At 46.9% G+C, this 21,571-nt stretch overlaps 1 protein-coding gene across 1 annotated transcript; it reads left to right on the top strand.

The window, feature by feature from the left end:
* Window positions 1-108: 108 nt before the first annotated feature.
* LOC144098479 (uncharacterized) lies at window positions 109-13,590 on the top strand. Its single transcript, XM_077631204.1, has 4 exons — window positions 109-219; window positions 12,884-12,994; window positions 13,129-13,379; window positions 13,506-13,590. Exons 1-4 carry the CDS (start codon window positions 109-111, stop codon window positions 13,534-13,536), a joined length of 504 nt encoding a protein of 167 aa, XP_077487330.1. The 3' UTR covers window positions 13,537-13,590.
* The last annotated feature ends 7,981 nt before the right edge of the window (window positions 13,591-21,571 follow it).

Below are 21,571 nucleotides of genomic sequence, written 5' to 3'. Positions count from 1 at the left end.
TAGCGGTGCATCGCCACTTACGTTCTCCAGCCATGTGTTGACCAGGTGAGCCGTGTAGACGAGTAGCGAGTGTCTGCCTTTGACCGTGGAATGCTCGGGCTCCTGCCGATGACCAACGGTCCTCTCGTGACCGGACCGCCGCTGCTCCACGCGCTGATGTTCGCTACGGCGCGCCTCGAGCAGCCCACCACAGCCGAGCTCGCGCCCACTCGAGTGATGGTGATAGCTTTAGCATGTCGCCGATAGACACACGGAATGAGACCAGGCTAGAATAGGCAGCGGACCCTTAATTAGCCCCTTTTAGCCCCGGGGCCTTCAGTTGACACCAGAGCACAAAATTTATTCTGCAGCCTCAGTAACGATGGAAAAATCTATTGATATTTATTGGAATGATTCCTTCGCGGTCCCTGTTCCTATAGGCATCAATGCTCTCACATTTCTCCTGAGCTGTGCGGTATAAAGAAGAAGAAAAGGCGGCAATAAAGGAATGGATGAAGAAGTCGAAGTATCAAAAATATATAAAATCTTTTTTCCCATTTCTTTCCTTCTTTTCTGCTCAGACTTCAACACCACCATCACCCACCGTCAGCGCAATAGACAAATAACAAGAAAAATAAGAATGGAATTTAGCGCATTTCGCAGGAACTATCAAATCACGAATGGCAGTTTACTAATATATCTGTATTGTATCCGTAATATATTATATCTGTACCCTCTTATGAAGCAGGAACGTCAAGGCTAGCGAAAAGGGTTCAACTTAAACTGAGGACATCGCAGCGAGCTATTAAAAGAAAAGGGACAGGTGTAATGATAGGTGTAGTTAAGAGACAGGAAATGAGCAGAACGGGTGAGGGAATAAACGCAGTCTAATGATTACCTAACCGAAATTAAAAGAAGAAATTCGCCTGGCCAGGGTAATGCCAAGTCAAGATAACCGATGGTCCTTGAGGGTGACGTACAGGATTCCAAGAGAAGTCAGGCGTAGCAGGAGGCGACGGAAAGTTGGGTGGGCGGACGAGATTAACAAGTTTGCGGGAATAAGGTGACAGTGGCTGACACAAGCCAGGGTTAAGAGATATGGGAGTGCCCTTTGTCCTGCAGTGAACGTGGTCGGACTGATCAAGATGATTATGGGATTAAATGCGTAGAGGTTGCTCTTTGCCACGTTATCGACATGTGCAATTCTGGCCCTACCAGATCATGTAAGAAAGATAGGAAGAGATTGTTTTAGTGATATCTTTGTAACCCTTTTTAGGACCGAGATTTCGTATCTTGAACGGTCTTGTTGATTGTGTGCGGGCTTGCTTCTGCGCATGTTTTGGTTTTCGTTATATCTTCTGGCTTCTCAGCGAATGAAGTTAGATTAAGTTCGCCTTTGCATGAGTCGTTCTCCCGTTCTGTTTTTCTTTATATTCGTTATTGTCTCCTGTCTCAAGGGGTAGGTTAGAGTCTCATGATAGCACATATGTCACTTCTGCCGCATTAATGTTCACTCGTTATTATTCCTCTCCAGCAAGCCACACGGTTATAAACTAAAGCAAGAAGCTACGGTGACGCCTCACTCACCTAAAGAGCGGTATGTGACAGCATTATATTTCACAATTGTCGCTTCTTTTGCAACTTTTGTGCGTGATTGCGTCAGTTTCTTTGCAATTGTCGGCCCATCATCTGCGATATTCGCACTGCAAGAAGCAGTAGCAGGTCGTAGACGGTGCTGACATTCCCATATATCACTTTTTTTTAATTTTAATTTCGATTCTCTTCCTAGGTTGTTCACAACCTGGTGGTCTGTTGTGATGACATCACAAAGTCACGTGAGCTCCCTCAACCAATCAGCGACTTTCCTGACACCAGATATTCCCGGGATTTTGGTGTGGTTACAGCTGATGCTGTCGCATTATTAGAGGCCGCTAGATGCACACGCGCACGCAGTCACAGCGGTGCGGTTAGGCGGGGCACTCCGCGTGCGCAGCCGGCGTTCGGTAAACCGGTGTCCGTCTACGCGAAGCTAAAATTCCCTACTAGCTCCCATTTGTAGCCGTATGGCTGCACTCAAGTGGACGAAAAGGAGAAATAATTCCCGTACTCACCATATTCACACGTGTACCACGCTTTTTTTTTTTGATGCCCTGAGTCTACCTTTAGTCAATCACCCCATTATGGTGGAGTGGAACAGGAAACTTCAACAGATGCCAAAACATAGACGTGGTCCCCAAAATACAAAACCCGAGTGCGGACCAATGGGAGAAACTGCTTTCCAGCGACCGCTGTGAAGACCAACAAGGTCTGGTACAGCGAGATCAATGGGCGGCAGTGGCCAGGGGAGTCCTGCAGACTGAGGGCAACCGACCATTGATTAGAACTGGCCGAGCTCGACAGAGGAGACTCCTGGGTACACACCCAAGGATAGAACATGTCTGAAGATGCCACAAAGACGCAGACTAGAATAAAGTTTTCTCCTCCTCCTCGACAGAATGAAATGACTTTACTGTTTTCCTCCTTTCTTTTCTCTGAGTGCGTTTCGTCGCGCTCAGTCTTCCGCACCTACAGAGGCGAGCTCCTCATGGCCGGCTTTTGTTTTTATTGCGACAGCGTGCCTGCTGGCATCAAGTATTATTTACAATTAGAGATGGATACACATGCAGGCTGTTTGGCGGTGGCGGCGGACGAGACGCCCTTATGAAAATGTTCTACAGACTGTCTATAGACTTTTTATAGACACTATAGACGCCCTTTAGACTATTGTTTTAAATAGACACTGTATAGATGCTCAATAGACTAAAGTCTATAACCTTCCTAATTTCCTTTTGTCTATAGATGGTCCATAGACTACTTATAGACTGAAGTCTATAACCGCATCAATTTCCTTCTATCTATAGATGGTCCATAGACTATCTATAGACTAAAGTCTATACCAAATATAATTTTCCTTTGTGTACAGAAGGTCAATAGATTATCTATAGACTAAAGTCTATAACCGCCTTACTTCCTTTTGTCCATAGAATGTCTATAGATCATCTATAGATGCAAGGCCATAACAGACAATTTTCCTTTCTCTATATTCAGTCAATAGATTATCTACATGTGGTGTCGTTACATACATGTGGTGTCGTTAAACCATGTGTTTAATACATATTTAATACATGTGGTGTCTTTAATACATGTGGTGTATTAAACCGAACGAGGGGCAATCTTCCTGAGATCTACGCATGCTCATTACGTCACCTGCACCGTACGTAAGTAACCACCTTCGCCCATCCGCTGCCATTGTGAACAAGGGACCCGTACGGGCCCCCAAACGTCTTTGTTTTTCTTTTTTTCTTTTTTGGCGAGTGCTCTTCTTTTTATGCTATTATGCTCCCTCCTCGCCAGACGGGATTCCGTCAAACGCTCGACTAAGACAGGTAGTTAGTATTCCTTTATAGGTGATTGGCTTTAGCGGTAGGCAGAATTTTATTTGAGCACGTGGTTGCAAGTGGTTTTTTTTCTTGTCTAGCATTTTGTGGTAGGTATGATAGAGTGCTGCTAGGATGGTCAAGCAACTGAAGGTTAAATGCAAGGAATGTGACATAGTGGTGAATCTGAAAGAAACGCGGTTCGAATCTGTAGAGGAAGCCGATGGCGCGGATTTTAAGTGCAAATGCTGCGTATTAGGTGCACGCCTGGACAAAGCTGACGAAGCAAACACCAGCCTAGCGCTACTTATGGAGGCCCTAGAAAAAGAGCTGCAGGTAGAGAGAGCAGAGAAGCGCAAACTCCAAGAGCAGCTTAGTGAGTTGTTGGACACAAAAATGGCTGACACCGCCAAGCGAAGTGACATTGGCGGACATTCCAGCGCCAGCCACGTGGATGGGGCCTGCGCTTGCATGGACAGCGATAAGGAGTTAGGTCAGGCGGATTCCGACAGAAACAGCTACGCACACGTGGCAGCTAGGAAGTCTGTTGGAGATGGAGAGAAGGGGAACAAGATAACTTCCAGGAATGAGGTCGCAGCCACAGATATGAGGCGGCATAATAAACCGAAAGTTAGGATGGAGGAAGCGAGTACCCAAGTACTTATCGGTGGTGACTCAAATATGAGTAGGTGCAAAAGAACTATAATGGAGCGTGTAAATGGTGACAAGCGGGTAGCAGTCGGGGCATTCCCAGGCAGGTAAATGGACGCAGTACTGTGCGAAACAAAAAACAAACTTTTTAAGAATGTTGAAGAGCGCAATTCGGTAGTGATAGCGGCGGGACTAAATGATGTCTTGAATGGTGAAGCCGCACAAGTAGTGGAGATATTAGCGGAGGGAGTTGACGATTTAGGAGCGATAGCACAGCAAGTCCAGATCGTGGTGTGCACAGTGCCGGAAGTGCAAGGACGGAACGAAGAAATTGCCAAGGACGTTGTGGCTGTTAATCGGGAGATATGTAAGTTAAGCCAGGAGAAAGGCTTTGAAGGGGCAGACATAAACAGGGAAGTGCATAGAGCAACCTTTGGCGGAGGCTTTACACGAGATGGCATCCACTTTAATAGAAGGCTAGGATCCGAGATGGGGTGGCGCCTGGCAGGCCGGGTAGTAGCTTTTTTAGGGGGTCCACTGCGGCTCAAGACATAGGGGTAGGTAGAAGCAAAGTAGAAAGTGTAGCAATAAAGGCTGACACCAATAAAATGGCCACTAGGAGTTCCAGGAAGAAAACTAAAAACAGAAATTTAACACTAGGATCAGGTACATAAACATGCAAGGCGGTAGAAAGAGAGCGAAGTGGTTAGAGATAGAACAGCAGTTGAAGGACTAAGAAGTAGGTGTAAACGCGCTATGCGAGACACATCTCAGAGATCTAGAAGACCCACCATATATTGATGGCTACGTCTGGGAAGGGAGCAACAGAACAACAACGGAGAGTAATGGAGGAGGAGTAGGTATGCTGATACATCAAGGAACAAATTGGCAAAGAATAAAGTCAACTTGCAAAGAACATGTCTGGGTATCGTGTACAATTGCCGGTAAAAGGACATCGCTAGGAGTAGTTTATTTAGGGACAGGGGACAAATGCAGGCAAAAGAACACGGATCTAGTTAAGTGTCTCAATGATGATATAAAGCAGTTTGGAGAAGGCGCCAATATTATTCTGTTGGGGGACATGAATGGCCGCATCGAGGATCTGGATGGATACATAGATTATAACGGGAAGTTGATGCTAGACTTCTGTGAACGACAGAACGTAGTTATTGTAAATTGAGAAACTAAGTGTGTGGGACAAATCACGTGGGAATCCCGTAACAGGCAAACGACCATTGAATACTGCTTAATCTCGCAGGGGATGTATAGCAAGCTCGCAATGATGGAAATAGACGAAGAGGGGAAGTACAGCCTCGGTAGTGATCATAAGCGTATTAGTGTACAGTTTGGAGCCCTGCTCAAAAAGAAATGAAGGGCAGTCACACAGAGTGTGGAAAATTGAGTGACGAACAAATAGCGCAAATAGCGGCGTGCATAGAGGAAGCAATAGAGACACACCCCATGGAAAAGTGGGATTATAATAAGTTAGAACTCCTCATTAGTACAAAAATAAAACAAGTAAAAGGAGTAAACCGCTGGAGATGAAAGAGGAAGCCACGAAGTTGGTGGAATAAGGAAATTAAAAGGCCATCGAACGACGACGGTTGGCATCACGGGAACACAGAGAAGCAAAGAGGGCGCAGTTATCTGCAGAGGAAATACGCCGAAAATGGGAATCTTATCGAAAAAAGAAACAGCAAGTGCAGGTCCTCGTCCAGGCTAATATAAAGCAGTCCTCTGATCGCTGGCTGGCTGAAATTCGCGATGCAACTAAAGGGGGGCCAAGAAAATTCTGGAACCATACAAGCTGACTGGGCAAAACGAATCACAGAAAGCAGGAACAGATTCACGATGCTGAAGGAAAATGTTTAGAGGGAGATGACGCTGTGAACTACATTTCATCAGTTATAGCTGAGTCATTTAAGAAAGACGATAGAGTAATCCCTCCAAACTAGGGAGCAAAACAGGAACGCACAATAGAAAACAGCGTGGAACTGACAAATCTCAACTGGAAAAAGGCGGAAGCAAATATTCCAAGATGTACATCAGCAGGGATCGACGAAATTCCAATCAAGCTAATTAATGAACTTGGCCCAAGAGGCAAGGAAACGCTGATAAAAGTATTGGAGGCAGTCATAACGAATCAGCAAATTCCGCACAGCTGGAAACAGAGTAAAATGAATTTGATTCATAAAGGAAAAGGCAATAAGACGAACATAAAATCCTTCCGACCGATTACGATAACATCAGTTACATACAGGCTGGCGATGCAGGCGGTGAAAATAAAAATGCAGTCATGGGTAGAAAGTAATAGAATACTCGGAGAACTTCAGAACGGGTTCAGAAGTGGTAGGCGCTTAGATGATTGCCTGTTCGTGCTTACCCAGTGCATAGAAATAGCTAAGGCGGAAAACAGACCTCAGTATTTAGCCTTCTTGGACATAAGCGGGGCATACGACAACGTGAACAGGGAACTCCAGTGGAACATATTAAAAGGCGAAGGTGTCAGTCATGAGGTAATTAATTTTCTACAGGAAATATATCGAGAAAATGTAGTTGAAATAACATGGGAAGGATTTAAGAGTACAACAGCTGTCCACATACACAAAGGATTAAGGCAAGGTTGTCCTCTATCACCGCTGCTGTTCATGCTTTATATGATAAGTATGGAAAGGAGGCTACAAGGAAGGAATCTAGGTTATGATCTGTCATACACATAAGGCGGAAAGGTTGTGGAGCAACGACTACCGGGTTTAATGTATGCGGACGATATCGTACTGTTACCAGATAGCCAGGAAGATTTGGAAAATTTGGTGAATTCCTGTGGAGACGAAGGAGACAGTCTAGGTTTCAGTTTTAGCGCAACTAAGTCAGGTGTGATGGTTTTCAACGGCACAACTGATCAGGAGCTTACAATACAAGGCCATGAAATACCCCGAGTGGCCGAATACAAATATCTCGGGGTATGGGTAAAAAACGGGCTATGTACACGGAAAAGCACGAACAGTCTCTCATAGCAAAACGGCGAAGAGATGCCGGGATAATGAAACATAGGGAATTGTGGGGGTACAACAAATATGAAGTGCTCAGAGGTATTTGGAAAGGAATAATGGTACCGGGGCTTACTTTCGGGAATGCGGTTCTATGCTTAAGGGCTGAAGTTCTGTCGCGATTAGAAGTAAATCAGAGAACTCTCGGAAGATTAGCACTAGGTGCCTACGGGAAAACCACAAACGAGGCAGTACAGGGGGATATGGGGTGGGCAACGTTCGAAGCACGAGAAGCTCAGAGTAAACTACTATACGAAGAACGCCTGAGGAAATTGGATGATAACCGGTGGGCAGCTAAGGTATTTAAATACCTGTCCAGAAAGAGCGTTGACACACATTGGTGGAAACGAACTAGAAAGCTGGCCAGTAAGTTTGCCAGAGACGAGGAAGGAGAAAGAAATAGCATTAAACCACAGGTTAAAAACGTCGAAGGTAAGAATTGGATAGATTCAATGGAACAGAAGCATAGTGTAGAACTATATCGATGCTGGAAAAGGCAGATCAGGAAGGAAACGTTTTATGATAATTCAAGAGGCAGTGCCCTACTCTTTGAAGCAAGGCCAGGGTGCCTTAGAACGCGCAGCTACAGAAAAAAATTTAACGGAGAAGATGACACATGTGCTGTGTGTGGTAAATCTGTAGAAACAATAGAACACCTCATCCTAAAATGCGATGGTATCCATCGCGATGTCGATGCAGGCACAGTAACTCTTTCTGAGGCTTTAGGGTTTAGAGATAACAATAGTCATGTAAATAAATCTGCGGTGGAAATGAGCAAAAAGCAATTGGAGGATTGGTGATACAAAAGCAGAGAGGTGACATAAGTTTTAAAGTGTAGGAAGACGTTCTTTTAAAGGAAATGGCGAATTGTATTTACAACTTACAGCAGAGTAAACAAAAATAAAGGAAAAGAACTGAGCATAGTGGCAACAACCACTGCTCCGTTTCAAAGGGGATGCTCCTACCTTCCATCCATCCACCCATCCTAGCAGACGACAAGCAGGCAGCACAGAATTTTCTTGTGACTGCTGTTGCAGCAATAATTATGCCTTTTGGTGCACTGTTTCTTATATCGCTTGTGTGGTGTGTTTAATGTTACCGTTTGACAATTGACGCGTCGATGAGTGCATTTGCTGGAGGAAGTAGCGAGGAAAAATTCATTGCGGTTGCGTTCCATTTTGCATGTCCAGTCAGCGAAACAAAAAGCCCGGCGTTTCGTTCGATGAAATTGCTGCCGACTTAGAACTTCGGGAAAGACGGCTCAAAGTAATTGGAGGAAAAAACTGACAGCCAAGCACAACATCAAATTTTTCTGCAGTTTGTAGATTGCATTTCCATCCAAGGATACTACTGTAGACAGTTTGACTGCCCACCAAGACAGGGGTGGACTCTTTTAACCGACGTCAGCACTCCGAAGAGTGTTACATGGCCTCAAGAAGTTCGTCAATACCTATGCTCAAAGACCGAACGCATCTTTAAAGGCCACTGGACACATGATTTCTCTACAACTAGTGTGAATAAAATCACGGGTCGACTCTCCTGAGCTGTGAGAACAAGGAAAGCGGCCACAGGGAAGAACTAGTGCATATTATATGCAAGAAGTTCATCAAAGCGTTGCTAAAAAACCATGCACTTAACATAACAGATAAGAACGCATTTGTGAAGATGTAAAAGAAACCTCTTTCCCGAAAATTCTGCAGTAAGAAATAATTTCCGCCGCCTTCATTGCACAGACGCATGCCACTTTCCCTTGTAAGTGGGAAAGTGTCTGTGTTTTCAAGCGCAGTTTCTTTTAAATGTTCACAAGTGGCTCGCCATGTCTGATACCCCCAAAAAAAATCGAGCTCGGCAGACAAGTGGCCCAGCATCAGCTGCCAAGCAACAAACGGCTGGCCGCAACCTTTGCCGCTTTTTACGGACCGTGCTTGGTTTTTGTTCGTGGCCTTTCATTTGCCGATGACCGACAGCCTCCTGGCAAGGGGCATCGGGCCAGCACTGTGGCTGTGCTGTGGAGGTCCATGGCCCAGTGGAGGGGTAGAGACGGCCCGCACCCTATCGCGTGCTCTGTTCTGGTATTCATTAAAGTAGATATGTGATAATTGATTGGAAATTAGATTAGCTAATAACTTGAGTATCAGATGATGATGATGCAAAATGTAAACATTGACCTCATGTTTACCAGTGCCACGTGCGTAACTCCGCTATGGTCAGCAATGGTTCAAATAACAGGAAGATCCGTTTGTATTGAAATTTTTATCATGCAAGTTTTACTTGCAAATGCATGAGTCCCGCCGCGGTGGCTCAGTGGTTAGGGCGCTCGACTACTGATCCGGAGTTCCCGCGTTCGAACCCGACCGCGGCGGCTGCGTTTTAATGGAGGAAAACCGCTAAGGCGCCCGTGTGCTGTGCGATGTCAGTGCACGTTAAAGATCCCCAGGTGGTCGAAATTATTCCGGAGCCCTCCACTACGGCACCTCTTCTTCCTTTCTTCTTTCACTCCCTCCTTTACCCTTCCCTTACGGCGCGGTTCAGGTGTCCAACGATAAATGGGACAGATACTTTGCCATTTCCTTTCCCCCCAAAATTAATTAATAATATTATTAAATGCATGAAAAGATCTTCACTATACACGCCATAAAAAAGAACCACAAAGCTTTCAAAATACTACCAAATGCGCTTAAAGTTGACTAGCACAACAACATCAGTCAGAACAGCAAGAGTTGAAATACACTCGATTAAATGAATACGTTTTAATAGTGTTAACCTGCAACTGCATTTTCAAATGTAATTGAGTGATATTGGCATTACGCAGTAAATATAATACTGAGAACAGAATAACTGGAATGCACACACGCCAGCCGCAGTAGAGGGAGCATGTTTTTACTCTGTCGGTCCTAACTGTAGTGCAAATATACGTAGTTATAAAATGTGTCACTAAATAGCCAAAGTTGAAAAGCCATATTTGGGATAAAAAAGGAAGTTGTGATGCTTGAAAAAGAAATAATGGTTTCATGTTATACACTCTTGGGCTGAGCACATTTCAGCTAGCACTGAATCACAGAGTATAAACACACCGGCCACAAAACAGGAAGCACCAAGTCTGGAAACAGATAGCCAAAGCACAAGGTTTACAACGAAGTGGTAGCAAAAACAACCCAGGGGCAATTCAATGACTGTGTGTAGCCTACATGTACCAGCAACAGAAGCAGAGCAGTAGAGGAGCGCTGGGTAATTAGGATTTATTCGGCAAGTTTGTGTTTCTCACCAGCTGCAGACGTCCAAATGTACACTTTAAATACTTGTTACATTAATGCAACAAAGGTGTTCTACATCTTCCAAAAGAAACCACATAACTAAAAAAGCTCACTCACAGAAAAGAAAAACACCAGCATCAACAAATTACTGACGGCTCCAAACATTAGTACCTGCAAGAAGATTGCACGGTTTAAGGACTTAGCCGCAATACATAAGAGAAGCATATTCGCAAATGTCACTATATACCACGCTAAACGAAATGTTCCTCCATGAACACCCCAGTGGATTTAAAAGCCTCTTTAATGCACTGCAGGAGACAATGACACGGAAGCAAAGGGTGTGTTAGGATGTATATTATGCTTAAAAAATATGCTATCAACAATAGAAAGCAAGGAAAGAGAGGAGGATTGCTGTTTAACACAAGTGCTTATTATAGACGGGACCTGACTGCATAAGCATTATTAACAGGAGATCATTTTTGTAAAGAATTATGACACCAACCTGGCACTGGTGGAATCGAAACACATGACCTGTGCTTGTTGGATGGAGTGCTAGACCAACTGAAATAAGCTAGCGGCTGCTTTACCGTATACCTCCTGGTTGAGCACCACGCGCAACAAGTGCAGGTCGTGGGTGTGGAACCCACCAAAACCATTTGTTGTTCTTTATACTTTGTGCAAAATCGTCTGCATCTAAATGATCAAGTGAATAATTCCCTGCTGTCATCAAAATGAGCGTAAGATACATTCCTCCACGGTTTCTTTGCTTAACTTGTTGCTTGATTCTTTTACGTATTTAATACTAAGCAATTTGTTTAAAACATTTCCAGCAAGAAAATTTCACGTATGCAAAAAGAAAATCTTAGTCCTGTACACAAAAAGTTACAATATTTTTGAACCTGAAGTTGGAAGACTCCGGGGCCACAGCATTATCCTATGCCACTGGTGCTTATCCTGGCACTGTTTCCTTTCATTACGAACGCCCTCCCTGTCCTGGGCCCTCGTACGCCATCGTGTGACCAATTGGGGCTCCGAATGGGAAAAGTGTTGCATCTGGAAAGCCGCTTCATGCAGAACCTGCAACACATGCATATGAAAGTTCAATGAAAAATATTGCTGACGCGCAAACATACAGTACAGCTATGCTCGCAACATTCATGCGTATTACACTAGGCTGAGTAGGCTTTAGAAAAGGGCCGACTTCATGCCTCACGAAAACGTTGCAGATAAAATGGCATAACAATGTACAATGTGCAGAATAGAAGTGGTATATACATTAAGGTCTCAATTCATCTGATCACCTCCCAATATGAATATGGGTACAGCACTCACAAGCATAATTACAATAATAAATTCTGCATAAGCTAGCCTGCCTGCATAAACCGGCACACTGGGGAAAGCAGCACAATCGACCCATACAACGTGTTGGCTAATATGCGAGTATATACGTTGCATGAATCACGATGTGTTCTCCGTATACGCTTGGTGAATATATATATATATATTTATATATATATATATATATATATATATATATATATATATATATATATATATATATATATATATATATATATATATATATATATATCAGGCAAGGTAAATGAGGGGCTCGTTTGACAAACCTTATGAAGGGAGCCAACAGTCAACGAATCCAAGGTGCGTAGGGGAATGTTTAAATTTTTTTATGTGTTGTATATAACAGAGGGATAATAATACTTAGATTAATCTATCGCTTAAAAAATTATTTATAAAGCAGCAGAAAAAGAACCATGCTGTCGGTGGGTCCGAACCCACGACCTCCGAATATCGCGTCCGGGGCAGAATCCTGAAGAATCCTGGAGAATCCAGGGGCAGAAACCTGAAGCGCTTGCGCAACGGTTAATCATTGCCCCCATCAGAATTTAAAAGTAAACAATAGCAAAAGTAACAGTATGCAGACAAAAAGGTGCAGAGACCGCCATCCGCGCGCCGAGGCCGCGTCAATTGTTTGAAAACTAGCATCGTGCGTGAGTGCATCAATATGAGGCAAGGTCTTTTCATTTTCACGGTAATCTCATTGCAAGTTTCAATCCTTCTCTCGTGCGTCTATACATGGACGCCTCGAATAACAAAACAATAAAAGAGAGCCAAGGTGCCCATCACGAGCGCTGGCCAGCACTGCCAGTTGAAATTCAGCAGTGAGGTCCTACAAGCAGCCTCAAAAGCATCTTATTGTTAGCTGCCGTTCTCGGAAATCGAAGTTATATTACCAAAGCTGCTAAAAGCACGCTCATACCGTTCCAGTGACGGGAAGCGTGCGATAAGTGCTGAACTGAAATCACAGAGCCTGAGAGACGTACGCAGTCGTTCGGACAGGCCGACAGCAGGAACCTAACTTTGTTCGCGCATACGAGCGCCTCGAGGAACCATAGCCAGAGGCCTGAAGTAAACGACAACCTACAAAGGCTGGAGAGAAAGGTGCGCGACAGAAGAGGACGAAGGCTGTCTTCTGGACGTACACGTAATTCTTCTTTTTCTTCGTCTTTGCGAGGACGAAGAAGAAGAAGAAGGACGCGTGTTCGATTCACACCAGGATGAGGCAGACAACGACAACAACCAGGATGACACTAACGACCAGTGCCAGGAGTGTCCGAAGAGAATGGTGGGGCGCGCCGTTTCCCGCACCATCAGCCTCCATCGAGGGTGACCGCGCGGAAGGCAACGATTCTGAGCAAGGCATAGCGTCCAGCACGACGCCCCGCAACGAAGACGAGTGCCCTTGTCGACAAATACCAGGTCTTCAAGGAAGTCATGCGAGGCATCCAGAAAGCGGACCCGCTGTGGTTCGTTGCACTGACGTCGGGCCCACAGTTCCTTGTGCAGCAAAGGTCCCCGCAGAAGGTCAACGTGCTGACAGGCCATAGGAAGGCCGCCGCAGAGTCGATCCGGATCGAGAAGAGTGGCGGATACGTGTTCCAGAACCAGACGGCGCCCTCTTCGTTCAGCTCTGGAGGCACACGCTTCGTCAAGCCACAGAACTTCGAAAGGTGAGGTCCAATTTTCTGTTTGCCCATTGCTGTCGCCTGTCTTGCCTCGTTTCTCCTCTGATGTTTCTTTTCAACTTTACCACTACCCTCGCTCAAACTCATGCTCCCTGCCTTTTCTATCTGCAGAGAAGGCTTCCACGATCTAGGCTGGCCATAAAGGCGCTGACTCGAAGAGAATACTCGCCAGTGTGACGGACTGTGTGGAACCGGCAAGTTGAACTATGGCCCTTGCGATGGCGCGCACGACGCCACTGCACCTACTAATAATAGTTCTGTCAGATTCTCATCAATAACTATGTGACGAAGAAGGTGGCAGGAAATAGTTTTTTGCCTATATGCAGCTGCTGCACAGCTGCTTGCCAACCCTGCCTGAGGTTATCACAATGTTCTTCTGTACGTGGTTCTAAATTTCGCTCAAATTCAACAACATGCTGTTCAAGATTTAGAATAAAAATATTTCGCCATTTCTCCCATCAGAGTCATTAACTATGATGCTGTCCAGAAACGTGCAGTCGAAAGAACCACTCGTGCACATGATGCGGATTCGTATTTGCGTTGTTGCGCGCAGGCTTGTTCGTCTGCAGATGCCCACCTGGCTTTATACATTCTGCTGAATTTTGATGCACGGGCGTATGAACATGCAGCCGGTATTTTTGTATACGAGGAATACATTACAGCGTATTACTGTGCACGGGCGTCTTTTGCTTTTCGCCAGCAAACTAAATGCACACTATCTTTCACGTCTCGCTGCCCTGAATTAAGAGCCAAGCAGTGAGTGAGTGAGTGAGTGAGTGAGTGAGTGAGTGAGTGAGTGAGTGAGTGAGTGGGTGAGTGAGTGAAAACTGTTGAACGAAGGGGTTAGAATGGTGGTCATATGCCCAGACCATGCAGGTCTCGGCCCGCATCCTTTGCACGGCTTTGACTTGAGTGTCCCCGTCGTCGCTGGCCTTCACTAAAAGCCACGCGTCAGGTGAGGGAGCAGTCATGAGATCTGCGGGTGGAGGATGCTCTTTACAGTCCCAGAATATGTGATCTAATGTAGTTTTTTCGCCGCAGAGGCGGCAGTTTGGGCTAGAGATATGAGTAAATACGTGTGAGTACATATTTGGGTTGAAGAAGGAGTCGTTCTTAAGACTTCTCTATGCCATGTGCTGCGCCCTCGAGAGGGAACGACGCGGAGCCGGAAATTGCTTTCGTACGAGTTTGAAACGGGTGGTGTGCTCGTGACAGGCGGTTAGGGCTTCGCGGTTGCCTCATGTTTAGGACCGTCCACTGCTCGGCAGGGTCTAACTCGGGCTTCTCTGTGGGCAGCCTCGTTTCAGGGTTTCCGGCGCGCGTCGGGACCCATACCAGATCAATGTCTCTCATAGAGGATGTTTCGTCAACATTTTGCAGGATATTTCTGGCCGTGAGCGAAATGAGGCCTTTGGCAATGTTGGTGATGGCGTATTTGGAATCTCTAACGGTGGTTGTAGCGTCCGTAAAGTCAGTGGAAACTGCAATTTTGGCTTCTTCCGCAGTTTCCGTGTTTTTGGTGAATGTCGAAGAGGCCAGAATGGACTGACCGGATGACAGTCTCGAGCATAGGATACCCCGCCGATGGCGAATCTGTGGCGGCTATCTTGGTATTTAGCTGCATCTACGCAGATATGTCTTGGAACCTCTGTAATTGTCAAAGCATAGCTCTGGTTCTTGCCCCTCGGCGGCCCTATAGGATTTGCGGATTTAAGTTTTAGGGTCGAGGTTTTATTCCAACCTTAATTCCGACTTGGCTAGGAATGGTGAATGGTTGGTCTGCCATACGTTCCCCATCGATTCTGAGTCTATCCAGGATGATTCTTCTCTCAACGGTGCTGGAGAGTCTAGCCGTCTGTGTGGTTATATGGGTTCATTTAAGTTCATAAAAGGTATTATGTACTCCAGGGCAAGAGTTTTCTCGTTGCCTGTGATTTTAAGTAGGCCCAACGCCGTTTTAGATGCATGCCGGATTATGGTATCAATCATTTGTTCTTCTGCCTCCTTAAGATGGAGGTACGGGGAGGCGTATGTAATTTTGCAGATGACGAAGGCTTGATGCAGTTCGTGTACATCATGATACTTCATGCATCGTCTCTTGTTGGCGATGGGCCTGATCGTGTGCCCCTCCTGATGTACTGAGCTTTCGATCCTCTCCAGGGATGCAATGTCTCTTAGGGTGTTGGAGATGTGGAGTCCTAAGACCCGCGTGTTCTCCACTTCTTTTATGTTTTCTCCTTGAATCTTAGTGTCATACTGGGATCCGGTCTACGGAGTTTTTGCTCCATCGAAAGACGAGTTCTCATTTGGGTTGGTAACACTCGAGGGCGGAAGATCTTGCGTCCTCCCCCCCCCCCCCCGTGTCAGCTGCTGCTTGGAGAGCTTCTATTTGCCCTTACGAGCCGCGGTCCGTCCAGATGGTAACGTCGTCTGAGTACGGAGTATGACGAATGTTTTCAATGTTGTTGAGCCTGTCCGAAAGCTTGATTAAAGCTAGGTTGAAGAAGGGGGACAGACGGCCCCTTGTGGTGTTCCTTTGTTGCCGAGCTTGATTGGGTTGGATTTCAGAAGGGAAATCGTGATCTCTACTGTTCTTTTTTACGAAGGCGTTAAAGTAAACTCTTTTAGGAAGGCGTTAACGTATATGTACGCCGTTCGCTTGGGTTGAGGTAGGCTATGTGTTTCAGGACGGTATTCTGCGATATGTTGTCGAACGGCTTTTTGAGATGGAGTCCAAATATTGCCCATGTGGTTTTAATGGAGGGATCGAGTATGTCACGTGATAGCTGGAGCATGACGTATTGGATGGAGAGGCCTCTTCTGAAGCCCACCATCGATTGTCGCATGAGGTTGTGGTCTTCGGTGCAGTCCCGTAGTCTATTCAGTACCACGTAAGTACTCCATGAGCTTCCCGAGACAGCGTGTGAGAGAAATGGGTCTTGTCCGCGTTGAGTTTCTTATATTTTGGAACAAATGGCACTTTGACATATTTCCGGCGATGCATGGAGCAGGGAGTGAAAGAAGGTACAGAGAAAGAGGTGCCGGTGTGGAGGGTTAGTACGAATAACGACAGCCTGGGGCCGTCTGTGTCTAACTGAAGAAAGAGTTACTGGGCGGAGGTTACAAAGAAAAGGAAAGGGCGCTGTTTCACTCTAGGGGGACACCTTCATCGCGCCTTGAGTGAAGCAATGGCGTTTGGAAGCTACATTCGCGAGCACGATCGTTCCTGGAGTAGCCGGGCATACATAAACCTCGCTATAGCAAAATAGTGGATATAACGAAAGAATAATAATTCCCCTTGGACGCTCACATAGAAGTTCATATATCTGGTACCTCGTGATTACAATCACGAGCTACCAGATATATGTGTTTTGTGCACAACGCAAAATTTTACTAGAAAGGTACGTTAGGAACATCAAATAAACTTCATTCGCCATCGCGCGCAAACTATGTCGACTGGTAACGACACTCTATTTTCCGAACTAATTCGATGCGGGAAACTGAAGTTACCGCGCATATCCTTCTCTGTCGAGCACCGACAAAAATTAACGGAGCCCGCAGCCAACTCAAGCACGGTCTGCATGTAGCCTTTTTCTTGATGATTCGTCGGCTTCGGCGCGCGGTTTGACACCGGTGCTCAGATCTTCGCGGAAAATCGGGTGCCCGGCCAAATGCACTGTGTTGCTCCTCAACATTTGCCGAGGTCACTGGAGTTTCCAAGTTTTTCAACCTCCTCGCTGCACAGGGCCTGCAGCAAGCTTGTGCTCCTTGTGCCTGCTGTAGTCTCCGCTTTCGTGACGATTAAAATCGCATGGCGGTGCCTTTGGCGTGCTTAACGGTATATCGGCGTCCAGCTGATCTCACAAGGCCACGCGGCGGTAAACAAAATCTCATAGGAATCTCCGCTGACCGATAAGGCGGCATCGGGTGCAAAGGGAGCCTTCGGTCTGGTGCACGCATTCTCCGCAAGACACAGCCGTCGTACATTGGTTCATTGTGCTGGAAAGCCAACCAAACCGTGAGCTGGCGACGAAATGTCTGGCACGGGCGCTCTTTTACAGCAGCATGTGGCGCCGTGAGCGCAGCTAAATATTCCGAACAGATCTCTCCCACTACTCTGCGGCATTTTTCCTCCAAGACTCGTTTTCCAGACGATGAACCCTATAGAGGCCGCGGAATACACGGGAGTTAGTTTGCGAGGCTTACATATTAGGCGATCGGCGCGTGTGTTGAAGGCTACCTCAAAGCACTTCGGCAGGAGGCTAAAAGCCAGATATATATTGTCCGTTGTGTGCGCGATGACAGGTAAGCCTGCTAGCACCCTCCCCCCCCCCCCCCCAATACTAATATAGGGTCAGAGTTTTCTTCCTAAGTATTAGTAACTCCGATTTTTTGGGAGCGCCCTGGATGTAGCCCACAACTATTAGCTTGTTGTTGTACGGTATCCGCCGCACATTGTAGTCTTTCCTGCATGCTACCAACTGACCCTCAGGGAGTTCCAAATCGTAATGTTGTCAGCATACAGCGCGTGCTTGACACCTTGTATGCTGTCCAGCCTACTCGGTAGTCCTGATAGGGAAATGTTAAGGAGCAAAGGGGACAGCACTGGCCCCTGCGCTCCGCCTCAACTTCCCAGTCTCGTTTAGTCTGACTTTACTTCTTTGATACTGTGTCTAACTCTTCGTTTCGAGAGAAATTCTTTGATATAATTTTACGTCCTTATACCACAATTGCAGTCCAGTAAAATTTTGAGTATGATAACATATCTGACATTATCAAAGGCACTTTGAGGCCTAATGCTAGTGTTGCCCTGGTCTGATAGCCTCTAGGGTTGTCGATGACTTCTTCTTTTAGCTGTGAAGGTACGTCTTGAGTCCAAAGGTTTGGTCTTACCCCGAATATCGCTTTTGGAAAGAGGCCACTTTTATCTAAATGTCTGTAAAGTGTGTTATATTCGCCGGACGGCCGTAATGCGTGAACCTAGGCTGCAAAGCGTGTTTCATGCTTGTCGCCTCCCGAGCAAAGTCGACAACATATCTAGGAGGGTCGCCCACAAGTCTTCGCGCACAAGCCGCGCACGAAATGCTGCTCTTCGACGCCTGGCTTAAAATGACGTACCATATTCGCTTCAGATATTGAAGGATCAGCGTGGTTGAAGTGCCGGGTCATGATTTCTGTTAACATGGCGACGCTCTCATTTGGCCGCTGCGCTCAGGTCTACAAAGCAAGTTCAGCTCGCTCCCTCCGTTCGTTGCTGCCGAAGGTGTCGACGTCATTGTGCAGGCTGGTGTCGTCAGAGGCCAGATCTCAGGATCCAAGCCTCGCTAGCGGAGGCTTGCGTCGTGGACAGGTGTCGTGTCCACGGGGTGTAGCTGGGGGTCGGAGGCTCCCGGGAGCTGCTCCTCGTATATCAGGAAAATCACCCAGCACCTCCACCAAAATGTCACCGATAGCAGGTAGAGCGTTAGTATAAAGGGCAGAGGAGTACACCAGGACTTGCACAGCAGGCACACGCAGCCAGCCCACGCTCGACGGTGCTTTCGCAGAATATTTCATGCTTAGCAATGCTAAACCACCAGTCATTTGTGTTTAAATTAACATGACCTCACTGTTGCTAAGTGTCGGCAAAAGAAAGATCGGACGAACAAGATTCTTGATTGGAGTTGCTGAGTGTATGAGTGTTTTCGCACTAATAAACACCGAAATCAGTAAGCCAAATTTTCAAAAAAAAGTTCTCAGGCGATCTTCGGTGGAACGTTTAAATGCGAGGTGGTGCAGATACGTTCGTTGTGTGCTTAGGTTCGTTATATCCAAGGTTAACAGACTAAAGTTCATTTTATTCCGGGTGGAATAATAAGGTACGTTGTGTCACGCGAATACGCATGACGGCGATCGCCATTTCCACTTACGACCATATCATTTCTGACGCATAATAAAAACCGAAATGTCCAACCCCTAATTATAATGCTTACAAAGGCACGCACAGAGCGCCCGAGTAGGGAACGTACATGGGCGCCACAGGTAGGCTCCCTAGCCCAAGAAGGTTTCCTATGTGGTTGGTGGTGTGTTATGGGGTAGTCAGCCGATCACTGGGAAAAGCTGGGCGTGGTCACGTGATGCCGGGCCAGCGCGCGCCCCAAACGAAGACGACAAAGGTAGTGCGAGGCATATGAAAGGTGTGGCCACGTGGAAACTTCTTTTCCCTTTACTGAGTACAGGTGAATAGCAACCTCTGCCTACCGATTCTTGGCCGATCCACCAGTGTGGGTATGTGTCATCTTTTGAAAGGCTTACAACAACTACAACGTGGGAGCTTCATCATAACCACCGATTATCAACCGGAAAACGGATGATAAACAGCTGTGCTGTGAAACACACTGAAAACCGCCCCGAACTACTAAAGGGGCGCGTGGACTCGGAGCCAGAGGAAGATTGAAGAAGACGACCCTTGAAGGCTGGAGCCAAAGGCGCGCAATAGAAGAAAACAAAGACCGTGCTGCTGGAGGCGTTCAGTTCGGGCCAGGATGACGCTGGCGACCAGGGCCAGCAATGGCCAACGAGAATGGCGGAGCGTGCCGTTTCCAGTGGAGGGTGACGAGTCAGAGGAAGGCATGGAGTCGACCATGACGCCCCTTGACGAAAGACAGCGCCTTGTTGACGAGTGTAAGGTCTCCAAGGCGGCCATGCGAGGCATCCAGAACACGGACCCGCTGTGGTTTGGCGAGCTGGCGCTGGAACCGCAGTCCGTCGAGCAGAGGTTCCCACAGGAGGTCTGCGGGTTAACCGGCCAGAGGAAGGCCGCCGCAGAGTCGAACCGGATTGAGAAGAGTGGCTGATACGTGTTCCCGAACGAGACGGCGCTCTCGTCGTTAAGCTCTGAAGGCACACCCTTCTTTAAGCCACAGGACATCGACCGGTGAGCTGCTATTAATGCGACAGGGTTAGTACTCCGTGTCGAAAAAAAATTGTCCCGTGGCGGCGCTGGCTCCGGCGACCGTTTGAAGCCTCGCAGCCGGAGCAACCGGTTGCTCTGGCCTCTCCGACAACCTAGGTGGCCCATTTAGGTCACGTGGCCTTGTGGTGTCACCACAATCTGCCCGCCAGATTGTGAGCAAACTAACCACCGTTGCAGGAAGCAGTTAAATTAATGATTGGCCTCGAGAAGTTGCTCGGTAAGAGCAACCTAGGCCCCTCAAGCACCACCGGTGGCAGTACCTTCCATAGCAGGACGGTGGCGCATCAGTTAACCGCTGCACTATTGCGTCAGGAGTGGTACGAAGATTTGGTTTGGTTTATGAGGGTTTAACGCCCCAAAGCGACTAAGGCTATGAGGGACGCCATAGTGAAGGGCTCCGGAAATTTTGACCACCTGGGTTTCTTTAATGTGCACAGACATTACACAGTACAAGGGCCTCTAGAATTCCGCCTTAATAGAAATTCGACCGCCGCGGCCAGGAACGAACCCACGTCTTCCGGGTCAGCAGCCGAGCGCCGTAACCACTGAGCAACCGCGGCTGCTCGAAGACTCAGCGGTACAAAGACTCCCAGCTGCCTATGAATGTAAAGTGAAAAATTACGAACTCCGCGTATAGGGGCATTAGCCCATTAACTCTATCGCGTCATACCCGTAAAGCGGAGCTTGTGTGTCCTCTCCAATTTTAACGCCTTAGCGTTAAAGGCCCCGTTTTCCATAAAATACGGTGTCGGCGTTGTCGGCGTCTGAGTAGTGAGCGAAAAATCACGAGCATGTCTCTGGCGGGTAGTCCTCAGAGAGCAACCAAGAAGGCAGGTGAGCCACCTAGGTCACGTGTCCTTGCGACGTCATCCCAACCTGCCCACTGGAGAGTGAGCAAACTGCCCACCGTGGCAGGTGGCAGTTAAATTAATGATTAGTCGCTGGTGAAGACTTACCTGTGCCACACAAGCCCCTCTGCTTGACACACCTGCCATCGCGGGGCAGTGGCGCCACACTTAACTGCTGCACCACTGCGCCAGGAGGGATATGAGGACTCCCAGGGGTCTATGAATGTATAGTAGAGAATGACCATCTTTATATATGGGAATTACCCTTTTAACCTTTTATTGGTCCTCTCAGAAAAAATAAAAAAAAACATAAATGAAAGAGAGAGGGATCCCGGACCAGCAACGCTTTACCGGGTTTAAAGCCAATAAAAAAA

The sequence above is a fragment of the Amblyomma americanum genome, chromosome 1 (genome assembly GCF_052857255.1).
Source record: "Amblyomma americanum isolate KBUSLIRL-KWMA chromosome 1, ASM5285725v1, whole genome shotgun sequence".
NCBI classification, from domain to species: Eukaryota; Metazoa; Arthropoda; class Arachnida; order Ixodida; family Ixodidae; genus Amblyomma; species Amblyomma americanum.
This window is presented reverse-complemented; position numbering and strand designations above follow the sequence as displayed.